The sequence below is a fragment of the Colius striatus genome, chromosome 2 (assembly GCF_028858725.1).
Source record: "Colius striatus isolate bColStr4 chromosome 2, bColStr4.1.hap1, whole genome shotgun sequence".
Classification (NCBI taxonomy): Eukaryota; Metazoa; Chordata; class Aves; order Coliiformes; family Coliidae; genus Colius; species Colius striatus.
This window is the reverse complement of record NC_084760.1, coordinates 57,103,860-57,124,979: the sequence shown is the minus strand read 5'-3', so window position 1 is coordinate 57,124,979 and position 21,120 is coordinate 57,103,860. Positions and strand designations below refer to the sequence as shown.

Below are 21,120 nucleotides of genomic sequence, written 5' to 3'. Positions count from 1 at the left end.
TACTCCTCCCTGTTTCTACCTTCAATCCACTTAAAACCATCTCTTCATCATTACAGACAGTTGTCTCTGCACTTCAGATAATTACAGCCACTTTTGCTTAAAGCATTGCATTGAAGCAACAACCGACTAATTGCATTCATCAGCAGCCAGTACATCTTCCCAAACTCAAATACGCTATCTTCATAAAAATCTCATAAATAGTGAAACCCAAAAATCTTATTTGAGAAAGTGAATATCCACTTACCTTGAAATTTGGACTAAATGTGTAGAGGAATGTTTCACCAGTGCCATAGTAATGGTCACTAAATCTGAAGGGATGGGTAGCATATGCTCCAAATATCTGTCAGAGTAAAATGATTAAACTACTTTTGAGAATGGTGCGAAACAAACAAAAAAAAAACCTCTAACACTTCAAAATATTTTTTAAAGAACAACTGAGTTGGTGTGCCATGTTAGAAGAACCAACTAGTAAAGCGCATCAGATAAGCAAATACTCCTGGAAATGTTTTATATCCTGCAAGTTAAAAGCCATGACAATAATGGCAACAGGAATGCCAACAATAGGAGCTACTGAAGTCTTAGATCTCCACAGAGACAGCTCGTTAACTGAGACACCTTAGGAAGACATTTCTATCGGTACTACTAAAAGGAGCACTCACTTCAGTTCTCAAGCTGTGGGTAGGCTATTTTTATTGGTGCTGATGTACCTTCCCGCCTGTAAGTTTAGTTTAAGCAGCAGAAAATATAAAAGAAAATGCCAATATTTTATTTTGGTATGTGACTCGATGGTGTGACCAGCACTTCAGAATGATCCCTTTTTACAATGTTTTCCTTCCATAAAGTCCAACCCCCACGGCATAAACGCTCCTCACCTGATTGTCCATATCCTTGATGACAAGGAGAACTGGACTGTCGAGAGATGCTGATTTACGGTACAAGGTCTTAAGGCTGGTCCCGTGCTCCAACGTGCTGTATGCAAGCCGCCATGGATACCCCTGCACTCGTGCAGGCAAGCGCCGGGCCAGCTGGGCAATGAACAAAGGGAAAGGGTTACATGTTCAGCAGGCGATGCTCCAGATTATTCCCTTTCTGCAGGGGCTTCTGAGCCAAAAAATGGTTGTGAAGGGAGCAGCTGATGCCAGCATTTTAACAATCTCCACCACATGCATGCAGCCTTGTTATCTGAGCTCAACTGTGTGCATTCACATCACTTGTGAAAGAGATTTCAAAACTGGTATCCCCCTCTCGGAGTACTGAAAGAGCTGCCAGTCCTTGATATCACAACTCAAATTTCAAGCTTGCAGAACACAAAAAATAACCTTTCCAGGTGAGGCAGTGCTGTAGCAAACAGGACCTTGCACAAGGACACTACAACATACCAAGTACTTTCCAAACTCTTAAAAAGCATTAGCATTGCCTCCAGAAGGCAGAATGTCCCACACCTGGTGGGGACAGCACCACAGCTAACAAGGAAACTTTATTTTTTTTAGCCATACCTGCTCTATGTGCATATTTTCCAGGAGAGCACTGGGATGCTTTAAGACAGGTAAAGTATCATCATCTTCTTCTTCATAGTAACTGCAAACACTCTTTCGTCGTTTGGCTTCTTCTACAGTAATGATCTGAGGCAAGAGAACAAGTGTCCAGCCTAAAGCATAGCTCTTACACTGTCAGTCCTCTACTGAAGCAAATTAGTTTAAAACAACGTACTTCTCTGCTGTTACACTGTGAAGAGCAAAACCACTGTATGCAAGGGTTATATCAAGAGTAGGCAGACTTAACCAAATAGGGGAAATTTTAACTGACAAGGTGTCTTTGAGACAACATGAACAGAATTTCTTCATGTCTGGTGATCTCCCACAGCTGTAAGTTTCTTTGGGATTAATAAACATTGAGGTAACCAGGTGACATTGTGGGGTTGGTATCAGACACGCTGTTCCAAGTCAGAAGGTTGAAGAGCACCTCCGTCTGAGCCACACTACACTCATCTGAACTAGATATCTTGTGGGAGTCTAAATGAGAAGGATACAGAAGCTTGTTTCCTCTCATGTAGCTAGTTGAGTACACTATTTCCTCAGGGGCTAATGCATGAGAATATGAAAAGGTTTAAAATTTCACTTCTCTTTTTTACTAAAATAGAAGCTTTTTCCTCATTTGCTTTACAGACTCAGACATAGTTTTGTGTACACAAATTGGAACTGAATATAGCAAAGAAGTAAAAATATAAATAACGTCAACAGATAATTTGAGTTCTTGTCTTGCAGGAAAGGCACTGAAAATGATTTTGAGAACTCACTTTACATAAGTTCTTGAAAATACTTATTTTGTGAGTCAAAGCCTTTATAATATTCTTAGTTGAAAATGATTAAACAGTTCTTTCAAAATTTCTATCTATTCTTTTGCTTAAGACTTTATAAAGAAAACACACTGTAATATTTCAAAAGGTGAGTCCATATAGATATTTCTAACACCAGGTTTGAATTTAAATATTTATAAAATGAAGTAAAAACTTCTGTCCAGCAACTACACTTTTCCCATACAGCTGTAAACAACATAAGAATGTGAGTCCACGCACTTAAAGCTTGTCTATGGAAGGACTCAGCAGCCTACAAGGTGACAAGAGAGAAAGGGGACCAACTTTGAACCCCATGTGGGCAGGCTGAAAACAGGAGCCCAAAGGTGGCACAGGATAGGAGCTCCCAGGCAGACATCAGGCACGATGCCTAGAGCTCATTGCAGAGGGGACGCTGCCACCCCCCAACAGCAGTCGCCCATGTGTCCTGGCTCCCCACAAACTGCTGCGAGGGCGCTCAGCCTCCCAGCTGGCAGAGAGCACCATCATCTAGCATAGCTGGGAAGCTGTTATCCATTCAGTGCAGCTCAGGGTGCTCAGCAAGCAACAGGAGCCTCAGCTCTACACAGCAGTGGGAGGCAAGATGAGGCATGCTGCGTCTGTCAGCAGGGCTTTAGCTGGGGCTCGGTGCCACCATGGCAAACAGGAAGCAACAGCAAGGCTCACAGATGGGGCTGAGCAGAGAAAAAAGGGAAGCAAGGAGGTCTAACTGCAAAACAAAAAGAAAACCTTAAACTGTCATGCTTCCATGAACATATCACCCCAGAGCTCTTATCTTGGAGCAGGAACCTCAAGATGATGGCAGAGCTCACTGTGCCACTGCCACATACCTCCCTGCGACACAGATTCCAAAAACTTCCATGTTACACGTGGATAACGTTTCAGGTAACTCCTCTGTGCCTTCATGATCACTGCTTGAACTTGCAGAAGCTGTCAACAGTTAAGACAATTGCCAAGAAGTGCCTGGAGGTCCTACACACCTGCCCCACAGGCAAGGAAGTAAACGCACTGACTGACTCCAGGTGCAGATTCAACAACACTACAACACACAAGAGATTTCCACAAGGACCAGGACTGATGAGGAGTTGACTGAAAGTAGGATAAAGCCCTAGTACCGTCAATTACACCCAGCTTCTCCAGTGGGACGCAAACAACTTGTCTGCAGGATGCACTCATGTCTAGCCCGCTTTCACCTGTGGACACCTGAAGCTGAGCCCAGGGCAGCTGCCCCAAGCAGGGCACCAGCATTCCAATATGCAGAGCAGAGTTAGAACAAGAGAAGAGACAGGGAACACAAGGCCAAATCTGACGTGCAGAACTAATGTTACATGCTCCTGCACACCTAGGTAGTACAGGTATTCCTGACAGTGATGCTGGAAGAGCTGTACAGCTGCACCTTGCCCTGCCAGGCTCAGTGGTCTCTATTCTGAGACCGCAGAGAATGCTGTGCTGGAAATTTTTTCATATGACCAGTTTCAGGGAAGGTTTGCTCTGCAAATTAAGATCAACTAAAAAAAATTACCCCAACAAACTGTTAAAGGAAAAGGGTCTTTCTGCTTTTATCTTTGTTCTATTTCCACATCCTGAATGATTTTAAATCCCTCCTCATCTCCCAAGCTACTACTTCTATTCATTATTTATTTTAATGAACGTCTTTTTAATCTTAAATCAAAAGTATCCAACTCCTCCTTCAAAGACTATTTTCTATTAATAGTTTCTCCCCCAGGGGAAAAGTATCACAACAAAAAAACCAGCAATAGCTATCTCAAGCAAAATGCAACTAAACTCACAAACGTAGGCAACCACAGAAAACCTGTTAACACAGTTGTAAATTGTGAACTGATTCCAAACACAGACAAGTCCTCTCTTCATTGCATAGATACCTACTTAGTCTGTAATCAAAGGGTACATTTGAATGAAGTTCAGAGTCAACAACTACAGAAAAAGGATTTGCAAGAGCAGGTATTTACAGGTCACATAGAAACAGAAGAAAAGAATCAACCACTACAGAAACCAGATCTACAACATCAAGATTTTATGGGATTATGAAAGCAATCACCTGGAGTCAAAATACCCTGTTAAAATTATAGTCACATTTTTCAAACAGGGACATAGTTCAACATACCTCCACAAAAGGTTCCTCCTGGTCAGGTCTTGCACAGTAAAAAATTTGAATATTCAAAGCCTTTTGTTTCCCTTTCATCATCTAACAGTTTATGTTGCAGTATCCACTACACTTCCTTGCTCTAGTGGCAAGCGGTCTTACCACCAAGCATGACAGACGGCTACTGCCTGTGGCACACTGTGATAAAACTATGTGCTTCTCTACAATCACTTTCTGTTTCCCCACAAGGGAGAGTGAAACTTTCACAGTAATCATGCCCAAATTTGGACTTTCAATAGAGATTTCCTGGCAGACCTACTTTAAATTTGTAAAGCCTGAACATATTACAAATAAAAGAGGCACACCTTTCTAAAGCACTTCCCAGCTAATTCTTCTGCCAATACATATTTAAATAAAACAATGCAAGACAAGATCTCAGTGTAGCCAAATCTCTCCCACCTCTGCTCTTTGGATCACTGTTCCTCCTCCTTCAGTTCGGTTTTACAAAAATGGCATGCAAATAATAACTCAACAGTGAAACTGAATGCAATAAATGACTGCACTCAGCTCTGGGCAAAACAAGGACTGATGACTTTTTTTTCTTTCATATGGCAGTTTACATAGAACAGCCTTAAGAAACTACAAAACTCTAAAGATAAAAACTATTTGGGATTAGAGGTGATATTGCTACATTTCAAATGACTTTTTAACAGGACAAGATACTTTGAAGACAGAAATGCTTAAAAAAAAAGGCAGCAGTATAATTTTAAAAACAAGTTTATGCTTAAGACAAATAATCAAACCATTTTTAAAGCACTATCAAGGTATTTCCCACTTTGGGGTTTCTTTTTTTTTCATCTATCCCATATCCTTGGCACAGCAAGTGCTTCAGCATTCAGAAATATCATTAGAAAATGCATGTGAGCTTAATTTTCCCTTAGAAACTAGGCTTTGTATGCACAATAGACAGATAACAAATACAGGCATGACAAGTAGTTAAAACATTGCAAAAGGCTTCATAGGAAAAAGACAAAGTCCAAGGATAAAACTTCTCCACTTTGCAACTAATACTGAAACAGTATTGCTTTGTGCACCTGAGAAACAAGGGTCTTTCACATCATCACATACCAACCCATTTCAACCAGCACACAGAAGTCTGTGTTGGTGTTTACATGTATATACACATTTTGGAGACTATTTGTCGTATATAAATATAATACGAATTTAGTAAGGCTGACATACATACATACATTTTTGCAAAAGGCTAACACCATGTAACAAAAATCATACACAATTTCTGCTGGGTGCATACCAGAAAGCTCCCAGGTGTTTGCTTGCTGTTTCCAGAGAGAGAAGAATGGAGGATTGAAGGAATGATGAGTACATTTGTGAGACAAATACAAGCCTTGAGGAGACTTCTATATGAAGCAACAAACATGATAAAAAATCCTACGAAAATCATCAAAAGAGTGTTAAGTTTCTTAACAGAATAGGCACACTTCACAGGTACATGCTTCATGTAAAGACAGAAAGCACTCACCTCCCAGCTTTTAGTAGTGGGCTCACTGAAGAAGTTGTCTATCATGTCAAGCTCCTCCTTTTCTACCACAACAAAACCTTGCTCTTTGGCATCTTTCCCATATATTTCTGGTGACCACTGAACAAAAAATGTGTACAAGTGATCCACCCTGTAAAGGCAAGAGGAAGAGAGCTGCTGTTCAGTGGTCCACGAACATAGCACTGCCAAGTAGTACAGTAGTTTTGCTCAATGATAGAGGGACAACCACACAAATAGAACACCTGTGTACTTCCACATTCACATAGCACATAAGGCAATAGCTCACTCCACCTAGCAGCCTGAAGCACTTAAATGTTTCTATGCTTTCATTCCATACAATATATTTTTCTCCTCCCTTTGATATACACACAGGCATCATGGTAAAAGCTAAGTAGCTTGTCCAGTCTCACACAATTAATATTTAGAAGCGAAATTGATTGGTATTAGGTCATACTCAATGAAAGTCTGTAAAAAACCCTTGCTTATTAAAACTCATTTGCATAAAACAAGCTGTTAAGAGATCACCAGTAAAGTCTTCTTGTGGTTTAGGCCCAGTCAGCAAAAAAGCATCATGTGTCTACTTGCTCACTCCTCCCCCTCAGCAGGATGGGAAGGAGAAAATACAATGAAAGGTTTGCGAGTTAAGACAAGGACTGGGGGGAGCGCTCATCAATTACCATCATAGGAAAAAAACTGAGTTTGACTTGGGGAAAAAAAACAAATCCATTTTTTACCCAAATCTTAAACATCTTTCCTGCCCCCACTCCCTTCTTCCCAGGCTTAACTTCTAACTGCTCCCCCCAGCAGTGCAGGAGGACAGAGAATAGACGTTGTGGTCAGTTCATCACAGTCTGCCTCTGTCACTTCTTCCTCCTCAGGGGTCAGACTCCTCACACTCTTCCCCTGCTCCAGCATGCAATCCCTCCCATGGGAGACACTCCTACCCAAACCTCTCTGACATGACTCCTTCCCGCAGGCTGTGGTTCTTCATTAACTGTTCCGGCATGAATCCCTTCTAAAGCCACAGTCCTTTGGGAACAGCCTGCTCCAGCATGGGCTTCCTACAGAGCCATGGCCTTCTTTGGACACAGACACCCACTCTGGTGTGGTGTCCTCCACGTGCTACAGGTGGATCTTGGCTCTACCATGGACCTCCAATGGGTTGCAGGGGCACAGTCTGCCTCATCGTGGGCTGCAGTGGGATCTCTGCTCCGGCACATTTCCTCCCTTCCTTCTTTGCTGACCTTGGTATCCACATGGTTGTTTCCCTCCCTCCCATCCCACCCCTCTCTCTGCTGCAGGTTTTCCCTTCCTAAAAATGTTATCACATAAGTGCTACCACCACTGCTGAATGGCTCAGCCTTGGCCAGAGGCAGGTCAGACTTGGAGCCAGGAAAGCTTCTAGTAGCTTCCCACAGGAGCCACCCTTTCAGCCTCTTTCCCACTACAAAAACCCACCACACAAACCCAAGCAGAGCTAACTTCAAAGTTACAGGAGGCTTCAGAATCTTCTCCGTTTGCAGTTGTGAAAGTCTCACAACAGAGATTCCACAACCTCTCTATGCAACCTGTTCCATGCATAACAGTCTCAAGTTTTTTTATGTTTTCTCTTCCATCTAATCACAGTTTCATGCAAAGGCACACTGCTGATTTCTGTTGAGTTTGCTCCTTTTCTGCAATTAGTCTCCAGGCCACTCACCCTCAGACTGTATTGCTGCAGGGACTCCTCCACCCCAGGAGCACAATTTTACATTTGCCTTTTCTGAACTTCCTGACATTTCAAATCAGCCCATTTCTCCACACTGAGGTCCCTCTGAACAGCATCCCTGACTTCCAATGTCTGAACACTCCCCAAATTTAGTGTTAATCCCCAAGATGAGAAAGGTGCATTCTGTCCCATTGTTCACATCATTGATAAAGACATTAACAGTAGCAGTCCCCAAGGAAAACCACTTGCACTTGGCTGCCACTCAAGACTAGCTATCGATTCTTTGAGCCCAATGGTCTAGTCAGCTTTTACTCACCTTGTAGTCTACCTGTTCAGATCACATCTCTGAAATTCGGCTCTAAGGGTACTACGGAAAATGTGAGGAAAGCCTTACTAAGGTCATGGTAAAACAATGTCCCTTTGCTCTCAACTTGTTCACAGAGCTAGCTAGCCATCTCAAACAATAAAATCATCTGGTTGGTAGAAAAACAATTTACCCTTGGTAAATCAGCAATGGCTATGGAAGATCACTTCTTGCCCCCTCCAGGTGCCTGGAAACAGCATCTGTAAGGACTTTCTTCATAATCTTTCCAGGGACTGATTTGAAGCTGACTGCTCCATGCTCCCACAGATCCTTCTCTGTTTTTCTGAAGATGGCTGCAGCATTTGTCTTTCCAATTATTAGAGACCTCTCCCGGTGATCATAAACTTTCAAAGGATGATAGAAAGCAGCCTTGCAATAACATCAAACAACTTCCTCAGAACCCAGAGTATTTCCTGTCAGGCCCCATAGACCTGTATATGCTCAGTTCATCTAAACAGTCCATAACTAAGTTTTCCTCTACTGTGGACAGATGCTAAATAAATCTAGATGCTCCAGATTTAAATGGTAGCATAAAATAAGAAATAGGTAACTGTAGAAGTGAGATCATCCTGAAAGGAGATGCAGAGCACCCCTTCTCTACTAATAAAATGATAAAATTATGCTATGGTGGTATTTCTAAGCTATCAAATTGAAAAAAATGGACACTTTTTTTTTTTTTTTAAACATGCTTGAGGAACTCTTACAGTCAGCTTGACAGCTATCAGGAAATTTATCCTAGAACTCAATAGCTGTTTTGATGATCACATGCTTATAAGGGTGTCACACACTAACACAGAAACATCAGTAAAATGAACTTCTTGGAAAGGAACAACTTCAGAAACCTGAAGCTAATAATTCCAGGAAGAAATTACTCAGGAGGAAAAGATGACAACAGGAAACTTTTTAGAATAACTCAAAAAAACAAACCAACCTAAGAGAAAAATCAAAATAGAAAGATGGAACACTAATTAAAAAGGAAACTGCCCCCAGCTGTAGTCTGATTAAAAGGAAAGTGAATACACCTACAAATATGTTCACAGAAACACACACAGAGGGCACAAAACAAAAGTAAAAAGTTTATAGTGAAGGATATAAATTCCGTAAAAAACTAATATTGGAGAGTACAAAACATGACTTAAAGATTGTGACAGTAAAGTAATAAAATTAGTGTAAGTCAAAAGCCTGGTATTATGCTACCGCATTGCTTAGTAACTTGAGTGCCATCAGCTGTGGGTGTGAATGCATTTGAACAGAAGAATAGATGCCAGAGAACAGTGAGCAGGAGCTGTGTTTGCAGGACGGTACTTTAGCCTTGGCAGAAGGACCCTAGAGACCTGGGATAATGGTGCTGAATTTTGTAGCAATGCTGATGCCAGTACTTGGTGCAATCTGAGAAGCAAGGCTTAACCTTACTCTTCCTCCTAAAAAAATCTGCCTGATCTCAAAAAAGAAACGCCCAAAAAAGCTGATGTCCTCCCAGCACCATGGTATCAGTGCAATGTTTTTAAAATCAACATCAATGCAAATTATACATTCGTAAACCAAACCTGTCTGCCAAATGTATATTATAATGAATGAGACTTAATTCTAGACTGATGAAACAGTCTATGCTAAAATTACTGAATTATTTGTTAGGCCTCATGTTTATAAACAAAGAATTTCTGCATTACTGCATTTGTCCCAGTGCAACGCATTTTCCTCTGCAAGACCTTGAGGAAATCTGTAACATAATTACTAATCCACTACTACTCAAAATCAGCTAGGGTGGAAAACCTATATACCATTTAAACATAAACCCACACACTGAGAGCATGCACAGACTTACCCTCTAACACTGTAAACTATACCCATTGCACGACTTCTTAGCAAAAGAATCACTCTGTTTATTAGCGTGAAAAAGCATGAGTGGCCTCTCTGCTCAGCTGAGCCCAACAACAAACTACCCTAGATTGAGAAATCTGTAAATGAGGCAACTTAAGATGTCTGTCTCCTCTGCTACGTGTGAGGGCAAGCGTCACTGTGAGCGAGCAGGTAGCACAGGGCAGCCCTGCAGTCGTTGATTAACTCGGCCACACTGAGTGGGTCACGGGGTGACATATGCCACAACACTCTCAGTACCTGAGGAGCAATGTAGGAAGAGAGAAGATCTAGAACAGCCACAAAAGGCAAACAAGATTTAAGACTTATTGACAGTCTTCATAAGGAATATCCACCTGACAGTCTTCTTTCTGTATTAATGTTTCCAGAGGCTTCCATTAAAAAACAACAACTTACATTTTAAAAAGTAAGTACATCTCTCCCCCAGTACAGCTTTCCCACAGCCTGCCAAGGGCAGGACAGCAGTAGCACTCTGCAGAGGGAAGAGTAGCTCTGCTGGAAGTGGCAGGCTATGGCACCCAGGCAGAAAATGGAGCCATTTTTGCAACTGATGATATAAGCTGTTTTAACAGCAAACAAGAGTCCATGGAAAAATGTAATTAAATGCAAATCAGACAAAGACTTAAGTTACATAGTGATTATAGTCATAAACATCAATTTCTTCACAATCTCAATCCAGGTTTGTTCAGTTTGTTTAATCATTACAAAACATTAAGACGCTGCACAAGTTACTGAGTGCACCAGACAAAGTGTTTTAATTACACTGCTTTATGGCCAATGAGATCAGAGTGGTTTTCTTCATATTTTCATACATGAACATAAATTACATTCCAAATGTTTTAAAATTAGTAATTATTTTGATACACTGTCTCAAAAAATACAGTGCAAAGCTATCCCAAATGACCTGCTGTCCATGGTACTCTAAAGATGCAACACTAGTAATTACATATTATGCAATAAGAGTATCACCAGAAGGTAGGAAGTGACACATTTTGCTTTGGGAAGGTATTCAAGAGTTTGGAGAAAACGTTGACTTTCTTAGGTAAAAACACGTCTTGCGTTAATGCAACAGAGTGAGTCTCTTAATTTTTGCCCCAAGTTTGACACCATTTTTTATGTACCTCAATGGCACTAAACCAGGTGTGAATAGCACCAGAGTGACTCAATCTTGTATTACATTCACCACTAATTTTGGCTACGATCTGAACAGCAGCCCTGACACCAAAGATCTGGCCCGTCAGCACAGCCAAGTGCTGCTGCAACAGCTCACTGCAGAAATTACATTTTTCCTAATTCCAAAGACTGAGGTATAAACCAGTTGTCAACACTTCTGTTTATATATGAGTTAGGTCCCCTCACTGTACAGAAAATAACGAACAGAGCAACTTTTGTTTCAAGTCTGTAGTAAGAAGCTTAATAGCATTATCTATTGTTGCACAGAACAACAATCAGAGACAACCTCAGTTCAGCTCAGTAGCTTTAATTCAATGTTAGATACTCTATCCCCAAAGCTGTAACTGACCTTGTGTTTATATTACAGCATCATTCAAGTCTTTGAAATATTTACTTTCAACCTAGAATTTTCTGAACCTGCCCTTTTGCAATCCCTGAGGAGCCAAGGACGGGATTCAGCAGATAGCAAGCAAACGAAAAGCTATCTTCAGCTACACTATGGCCACATTCCAGCTGGATTACACCCCTCCCCGTCCTCCTCCGCGTCAGCTACTTCCACACTACTCATCTGCCCAAAACTAAAACACTAATTTCTAAAATATAAGAAATAAACACTTAAATCACCATACATGTTACAAATTGAAAAATAAAATTAAATATACTTTTTAAAAAAAAGAGGAAAAAAAACCCCCAAAACTACCTCTACTCTGAAACTGATCACCTGTTCAGATTATTCCTTCTTGGTACTTAACTCAGCAGAAGTGTGATCAATGGTTTTTCTACTTCGGTTCATCAGTAGACTGGAGACTTGCTATAGCTGTCTTCTATCAAAAGAAGAACCAGGGATTTGGTTCCTCACAGACAGTCAAAATTCTTGGGTGATTTATGTGGAAAATCACAGGCTTTTTTTTTTTTTTTTTGGTAATAGTACTACTTATACATACAATATACCTACACAGGCACATAAAACATAAATCAGATTTTATCACGAAGCAAGAGACATTTTTTTATGGGCCTAAAGGCTCAGATAGACACACTCATCCAGTTAAGAGTGTCTCCCTTTTCCACATCATGCATTTGCTCACATGAAATACCTTTTTTTTAGCACTTGCATCTTACTGGATTCCTTGCCTCTCTTGCCACTGGTCCCATTTTCCCCTTTCCCTCACATCACAGACTGTGGCCAAAACCCGGATGATCTCCCAATGCTTTTATTGTGTTAGCTGCATATGTATACCTCTATTTGTCTTCCAGGAAGCACCTGATCCCTTCTTCCTTTCCACTGGGAACCGTATTAGACCAGCCACAAACACTGCTTTATCTCTCTGGCATGAAATGAAACAGAAGCACTCCTCTCCTCATCTTAGCATCCTCACTGCATTTCACACCTTGTACTACTTAGGTAAAGTCAGATTCAATTCTAGAAAGCACTACATGCTTAAAAAAAAAAAAAAGATAAACAAGCATGTTTTCATGCTATGCACTATAGCTTACCTTTCCCGAGGAACAGCAAACCAGTACTCTGGTTGCTTTATCTTTTTACTGTACTGCTGGGACATGGTGGTACTTTGAGAGACAAAGGACTTTCTCATGGGCTTGCCTACTTTAATGCACAGAAACATTGGAGGAGTCTTGCTCTTCTCCTCTTTTGAAGGAAGCATATCTGATTGAGACAAAAGAAATGGGCTTCTTACAGGCAAGAAAGAATATTGTCAAAGTTTAATATCTTGTGCAAAGAATACTCTGAGGCACCATAAACAGAATTAAGCCTGACATGTCATTCAACAGAAAAGCTGGTTTAATAAATCCTTGTTCATCCTCAACTCTGGTCATTTACTCCTATTTTGTCACAGCCTGTTTCCCCCTCAGCTGTACAGCTACCTACAGAATAGCCCTGTAAAGCATATCAGGGCTTTACACATATCACAGTGGGTGCAACAAGAAGTAGGCCAAAAAAAAAAAAAAGGGGATAGTGTTTGACTGGGTACAGGAAATCCAGCCAGTCAAAAGGTAAACCTGTGCACACACACACAATCAGTTCCTCAGCTCTTGACAGTCAGACAGCTATTCAAATATCTTTTGTTCGCACAGGACAGTCAAGTGTAAGAACAGTTTAACTTCCTGAGATTGCCAGAGGGAGAAAAAAAAAGCTTATTAAACTATAGCCTTGACCACACTGAAGTCTCATTCATTTGAAAAGTATAAGTACAGACATTTTTTTTTAACTTGTCCCAATAAGAATGATCACCAAATGCAATCATCGAGATATAAACCATTACCAAAAGAAAGGAAAAATCACTTTAAGATCAATTGTTTTTAAAATAAGATTTCCACTCTAATCATCTCCCATGATCTGATATAAATTGAGGGTGTGTGCACTGGTTCATTAAACTACCAAGAAAAGCATCAGTGTTCCAGGATGGCCTAGTGCTTAGAGGCACTGGGCTGTGGTAGAAATAATATGTGTACATGCTACCTAAACTGAAAATTCATTTTATTGTATGTCTGAACTTTATTTATGACAACTCAATGACCAACCAGGACAAAATGATCAGTCATTAAAAGACTCTATATGATCAATATGGAGTAACAAGTCCTAGGCCATGTCCCTGTCAACATTTTAACTGGATGACATTTCATTGTCCTTCTTAAAGCCAGTAAACAGAGGTGAAGGTTATATGAAGAGTGATCACTGAACATAGAGTACATAACCTATTTAGCAAACTAGAATCTTAGGGTATTTGAAGAGTTGTTTTTTTCCTTCTAGATAGCAGACAATACAAAAAATATACAGGAGTAAAAAAAAACAGACAGAAAGTGGAATTCTAGAGTAGAAGGCTATCAATTCAAAGGTTACCGTGGTAATGCTGTCCAAGTCTCAGAGGAAACAAGGATAACCAGAGACCTACCTTCAATTGGCACTTGAATTTTCTGCAGCAGCCACAGTCTGATTTCTGATTGATTGTCTAACTGTGTTTCTTGACAGGTCTTGTCTATAGCTGGTACTAATGAAGAGTCCACAGACTCTTTCAGATCCTTTTCCTCTGCTGCTGCTGAGCTGATTTCTAATGAAGGTGCTTTCCTTTCAACACAGCAGGAATCAAGCTCCATACTTTTAACTGTATGGACTTCATTAGCTTGGGACTTTGAACAGCTAAGTGTAAGGTCTATGCCAACTGCTTTATTGTTTTCACCTTTCTGGATTTCAGCCTTGTGTAAGTCTTCAGATGACCGAGACCCATTCCCATCTTTATTGAGGTAAAATTCAATAAGTTTATCTTTCTCTAGCTCGCTCTTAGTGTCCAGTGCAGTCTCCACCTTACCTGTCGGGGAACTGACACATTTGTTTACTTCTGGAATAACATCTTGCTTTTCACACAGTTCTAAGTCTAAGTCAGCTTTAGGTTCAACACTGTCCTTTTTTTCCAAGGAATCAACTGTCAAGTGCTCCTGGACTTCTGTAGGGGGTTTGGTTACCTGCTGCTTAGTTCTCCCCAGTTCCCTGGGGTCAGCCAGCAAGCCTTCCATTACTGAGATTTTTCTGTCCAACCCTTTATCCACACGATATGACACCTTTTCCAGCTCAATGAAGTCATCCTCTCCTTCTCCCAAAAGGGATTTTTCTTTGGTTTTGCTATCCGAAGCATTCTTTTCCCTAGAAGGCTTCTTGGCACATGGATCCACAACTAACTTTTCCAAATGTTCCGTGTCAATGGTGTTGTTGGGAAACTCCAGCAAACTTGATTTGATTGAGTCTGTACTTTCAGATGACTGAAGAACTTCAAGATCAGCTGACTTATCTTTACGTGAAGGCTTTTTCTGCTTGGCACTCAGAGCAATGGATGGATCCCCATTCTGCTGCCTCTTTTCCTTGCTAAGGGATTTGAATTTGCTGAAAGGATTGATATCTTTCTCAGAGGACAGGTCTTCCCATTCTCCTGGCCTGTACAGAGGACAAAGATCCTTTGGTATGTCACTGTCAGGGAAAATGATGGATGTACACAGGATGTTAAAAGCAAAATGGAAACAAAAAAGAAAAAAAAAAAAACAATGGAAAACTAAATCATATACCAACTTAAGCTCTGAAACTCAATGAAAAATTACTTTCTCCAAAATAAACATACATCAGTGGAAATAAGTGACTTTAAAGAAAATGGAGAAAAATGTGGAAAGGATAATACTGAAACGAAAATGGGTAAACTATTTGGCAGAATATGTCACATGAGTGAGGAAATGTTATGCATCTAATAACAATGTGCAAGTCATCAGAAGTTCAGTTAGTAAAGAAACCCCACAAGACATGTTTTTTAGCTGCTGGATTTTCATTCATACTATAATTAATGTTGTTGTTTCCCACACCTGACAATGAGTCAACCTCTACAACCATCCATGCTTCCTGTCATTACAGATGCATTTTTGAGAAGAAAGCAAATGGGAAATAAGTGGCACCCTGTTTGAACATGTTTAATGCAAAACAGTAACAGGCAATAGAGTTGGTAGTTTTCCCTTTTATTCTTCTCAGTTACTCAAATGTACTGTTTGAATGCAAAGATTACTTTTTAAAGCAAGACAATCAAAAGATTTAAAAATGGGCAAGTCTTAAAAGTTAACAGCATAAAATGAGCTCTTCATTGCTCCCAAAACATCTGAGGTGAATGAGAATACAAGATTCTCATTACTTAAAAGTTACTAAGAAATTACTAAACACTCTAGTAATGAACTTAACAAATGGCTGAACATTTTTTCTTGAAGTGAGAAAACAGAGGGGAAGTAGATGAATTTTGCTGATCAAGGAGGTGTTGCCTGTAAGGACAAAATCTTGCTTAGAAGAAATATATAAGCAGTACCTAAACTACACATAAATGAAAGCAGTCCACCCCAGAAAGTCTATTAGGCTTTATAAATTGAAACTATTAATGCATTTCTGGTTGTGAAGTGGAAGTCATCCACAGACTGGCATTTCTGCAAGTCCTGAAGATGGCAGCTAAGGTACTGTTATCTTCAAAGTTTTAAATACTCCGCTCAGAACAGACCTGGTAACACAACAAATGGTACAAGTCTAACCTTCTTCATTTCCACTGAGATAACCTTAGAGATTGGTCAATGCAAAAGCCCAATCATAGAATGCCACCAATGCTTATAACTACTTGTTTTACTGGTCTCCTTTGCACTTTGGCTCTTATAGTTATGACTCATTTCTCTTTACTGCCAGTGAAGTGTTCCAAAAAGAAAGTGGAAGAACACAGGTGCTGACTTTTTCCGGCACTTTCTCTCCCCAGTTTTATTCTGCTGCATTAAAACTCTTCCCCCCTCCATTCCACACAGAACCCTTTCCTCTCTTCTCTTCTTCCATGACGCTTACTGAAAATCTGTAAACATAAATTCAGGAAGACCACTCCTTACGATGGCAATGCATCTTTAATCTTCATGTGAGAGATGTCATTGTAGAGAGCTATTGAGACAACTTCCTCCATGGGGCAGATGAGCCCATATTCTTCACAGCCATTCTCAATTACCAGAGGATCAGATTTATGTGGGTCAAACATGATATTGTTTGGAGTTACTATCATGACTCCTCCAACCACGCCCTATAATAGGAGAAGGAAGAGTTAGAAAATCACATATAATTAACTTATCATTTGGTATTGGATTTTAGACTACTATCCTAAAAAGAAAAACTTCTCTCCTGCCTCTTTATATCCTGTCATGCAACATTTGCTAACAAAACATTTTCATTTCCAACCATGTTAAGTCAGACAAAGAAGAGAGCAAAGAAGAAAAAATTCTTAGTAACACTCAAGCTCCTGGCTGATAAGGAGAAATATCCTAACTATTCAACTTTTAGGGCTGACTGCTACAAGCTATAAAACCACAGACTGGTTAACAATTCAGACAAAATAGATTAGTGATTTAAAAAAAAGGTACTATTTTGTTCTGGATGCAGCCACCTTCATTTAACACATGAATTTATATGCAACCATCACACCTGAAAGCAGTCTTACTCAGAGAAATGTCAAGGTTACTATGCTAAGCTACATTATATGTCCCCTTGATGTAGACTCCCAGAGGTACATGAAAAAAGCATGTATTTAAAGGAACCTGATAAGAAACAGCTTCTCCCCAACCTAGAAGCTTCAACCACTGATCCAAGCACATTTAATACTTCAATGTGTGCTCTAGCCATGGTTTTGATAAGAGGCTGCACCAGCCGTTATCCAACATATGACTCATGGGGGAGCAGAGATGCACCTTGCCAGAGCAGGTGCAGCAAGTTCCTGGCAGGACCTGGGAACCTGTGGACAGAGAGGAGCTCATGTCAGACCAGGTTTGCTGCCAGGACTTGTGACCCCATGGCGGACCCACTCTGGAGCAGTTGGTCCTGAAGGTCTGTCTCCCCCGTGGACGAGACCCATGCTGGAGCAGTCTACGAAAAACTGTAGCCTGTGGGAAGGACCCACATTTAAGTTGTTCATGGAGGATTATCTCCTGTGGAACGGACCCCATACTGTAGCAGTGGAAAGTGTGAGGAGTCTCCTCCCCCTAGAGAAGAAGCAGCTGCAAAGACCATCTATGATGAACTGACCATAAAACTACCCTGTCCCTCTGTGCTGCTGGAAAGGAGGAGATAGAAACCCATGAAGAATGGTGGGGTGGGGAGAGGTGTTTTAAGATTCAGTTTTTATATTTCATTTCCATATTCTGTTTTGACTGTTAATAAATTAAACTAATTCTCCCCAAGTGGAGACTGCTTTGCCTGTGACAATAATTGCTGAGTGATCTTCCTGTCCTGATTTCAACTCATAAGCCTTTCATTGTGTTTTCTCTCCCCTGTCCAGCTGAGGAGGGCAAGTGATAGAGCTGCTTTGGTAGGCATCTGGCACAGGAACTGGGGCTGTTTAGTCTGGAGAAGAGGAGATTGAGGGGTGATCTTATTAACATTTATAAGTATCTAAAGGGTGGGTGTCAGGAGGTTGGGACATCCCTTTTTTCCTATAGTAGATAGTAGGAGGACAAGGGGTAATGGGATGAAGCTGGAACACAAAAAGGTCCACTTCAACGTAAGAAAAAACTATTTCACCGTGAGAGTGACGGAGCAGTGGAACAGGCGGCCCAGGGGGGTTGTGGAGTCTCCTTCCTTGGAGGTCTTCAAGACCCGAGTGGACATGTTGCTATGCGACCTGATCTAGGTGAACCTGCTTCTGCAGGGGGGTTGGACTAGATGATCTCTAAAGGTCCCTTCCAATCCCTATGATTCTATGATTCTACATCAAAGCAGATAGTTCAAGAAGATAGTGTAATGCAGCCTTGAGAAGAGGGTTAAAATACTGCCCAAGCTTTGTGCCTTCACTTCTAAAACAGTTGCTGTTTACCTTTTATTAGCGTTTGCATGACATTCATGAGCAAGTGCAGAAGCAACATGGACAAACATACTTGGAAACACTGTTCTGGAAATAGTTAAAATTTAGCTTAAAGTCATAAATGAAACAGATAGGCACATGCTCACTTTATAAAGCTGTTGCACAATTCAATAGAACTGGACAACTAATTCTGATATGTTGTAACTCTAAAGTGCAGTTTCTCCTGTGTATCTAGCAATATACAATTAAAAAGACAATTCTTGTAAAAGACATGGTAAGGGAATGAAGAACTATTCTTTCATAAAGCAGTCATCATAACAGATTAAACAATTCAAAAAACAAAGTGATACAGCATATTGTCATGGTACCAATAAACACAGTAATGATAAAGCTACCATAACATTTACATTCTTTATAAACATGGAGCATGTTTGACTTTCACAGTATTCATCTCACTTTTCCAGGACTTTCAGAGAATCTCAAACAATACCCAACAACAGGTTCCACCTACCTTACCATCTGTGAAATAACGACAATTCATTTTTAAAAATTTGACGACCACAGGCTCGTCCTCTTCTGAAGTAGAAGACAGGACTCTCTCAACCGGTTTGAAGGCCTTTCTTGCCAAATCAGCATCCTTGAAAAAGAAAAACTTCAGTGCATAGCAATAAGACCAGAATCATATACTTGTAAATTTTGGGAAGCGAAAAGGCCAGCTTTAACCTACTATTTTCCTTTTACTTAAGGAAGAAAAGTTATGGTCATGTACATATGTACACTTTCCACGGTATCTTGTATGGACAAAAAATTTTGTAACATTACAAAAGAGTTCCACATAGGTAACAGGTAAGAAACTTAAAAAATGCCAAGGTGAATCAGCTCACTGAATTTCAATGAGGAACTCTCATTAAGAGGGCCTGTCCTGACACATCATTTAGACCGAAGACACCTCTGCACATAGAACACGGGTGCGATTTCTCAAGCTTGGTGGCAGAGAGCCATAAGACTAATGTTAAACAGTTATTAACTCCAGGCTTCTCTTCACTTTCCTTTTCATTAGTTATGGATTTGAAATGTCTAATTGCTTTATCATCAGCAGGTAGACAGCTAAATTCCCTAAAACTACTATCTAAAATCATCATGGCAAATCAACTTTCTCAGGAAAATAAAATATCAGTTATGCCAAGACCTTTCACAAAGACTAAATGCAGCAGTCTCATGTATATAAGACAAGTATATAAATGGTTATCACCATAATATGCTGAACTAGAAAGAAAATGACTGCTCAAACTAACAGCCTCTGAGCTTGAGGACCCCAGTACATGATGATCAAGGCTCTGAACTGCAGAGCAGCATAGAAATTTTCAGGGTGAAACACCAAATAATTAATTTTTAACTTTCTCTACTTCAGAAACTATACACTACATAATTTTCAACTGTTTTGACAAAACTCTAGGCCCAAAGGAACTTGTACTGGGTTTCTATGCTCAGACAGAATTCCCTTAATTTGCAATATTGAAAAGAGATGATAAAATTTTGTAGTATGGAAAATTAAAATTAATACCATTCAATATGCTACAGAAAAAGTCTGAATTGTAACCTCAAAAGCTTGCTATTTACACAGCCTTGAATCTCAGTTTCAGAATCAGAAATTATTTTGTGAGTCTAAGACCTGTGTACCAACGTTTGACTTACAGGGAGTTTATCATACTCAGCATCTGATGATGAAGGAGAAATGGGAGCTCCAGGACTGAAAGACAGCCTTGCAGCATTTGTTTCTGGCACAAAGAGAATCTAAATATGAACACATATGTCAAAACAGTAAGATATAAGCTTTAAAAAGTAATTTCCTATAAATTCTACATTCTACTAGAAAGATAACCAATATTGATAATTTTTGATTGAAATGAACCCAACAACTACTTATCTAGAGTCCTTCATCAAAGGTGGTGATAGCAGGGCATGTCCAGGTTTAATTAATTATAGGATCAAGCTCTGTGTTTTGTTTTGCAGAGCAAGCAAGAAAATAAAATATTTTGCACAGAATAAGAACTTTTTTTTTTTTGGTAAAATTTACACCTCCAAATTGTCTTGCAAATATTGTAACTATGAAACAAGTAATTGTAAAATGACTATTCATAGTCATTAACTTGTAACAACAAACTCTGGTCCAAAGAGAAGCCACTGATGAAAATGAGGGATTTCTAGTCCTAAAAGCTTGTAATGCTTGGCTATAGGTTATCTGTTTCCACAGACATACTTGCATCTCCAAATTCAAGAAAATATTCTTTATATGAACCAACATTTTAGCATCACGTACTACATTCAAAAGGAAAAGAAAAAACTAAAATCTTACACTAATACAAGTGTATATAAAAATATAAAGCTTTGTTTGAATTTTCGTATTCCCTCACAGTAAACATCCAGATTTTTAGTATCAGAGTACTAAAAGTGCAGCACAGCTTTGGACCTCCACTCCAAATAAGAACAGTCTCATTTGTTGGAAGAGTCAGAGCACAGAAAGATTCTTGTAAATTAAAAAAAATGTTCATGGTTTAGTTTTAAAGTAAATATATTCATAAAAATAAAACTATTTTTCTTATGCTAACTATTCTTAGGCAAGT

General features: G+C 39.9%; 1 protein-coding gene across 6 annotated transcripts in view; it reads right to left on the bottom strand.

The window, feature by feature from the left end:
• NCOA7 (nuclear receptor coactivator 7) overlaps positions 1-21,120 on the bottom strand; it is a 96,275-nt gene that overhangs the window by 3,563 nt on the left and 71,592 nt on the right. For 3 of the 6 annotated variants that reach the window (XM_061990622.1, XM_061990619.1, XM_061990620.1), the window contains exons 6-14: positions 20,192-20,290; positions 19,008-19,133; positions 16,542-16,726; positions 14,048-15,114; positions 12,633-12,801; positions 5,998-6,145; positions 1,497-1,622; positions 873-1,025; positions 245-340 (exon numbers count right to left, since the gene is read on the bottom strand). In XM_061990622.1, the coding sequence (XP_061846606.1) occupies positions 245-340; positions 873-1,025; positions 1,497-1,622; positions 5,998-6,145; positions 12,633-12,801; positions 14,048-15,114; positions 16,542-16,726; positions 19,008-19,133; positions 20,192-20,290 (2,169 nt within the window). Of the gene's footprint in view, positions 1-244; positions 341-872; positions 1,026-1,496; positions 1,623-4,478; positions 4,611-5,997; positions 6,146-12,632; positions 12,802-14,047; positions 15,115-16,541; positions 16,727-19,007; positions 19,134-20,191; positions 20,291-21,120 lie in introns of those variants that run through there. The other 3 variants (XM_061990624.1, XM_061990623.1, XM_061990625.1) reach the window with 3 other exon arrangements.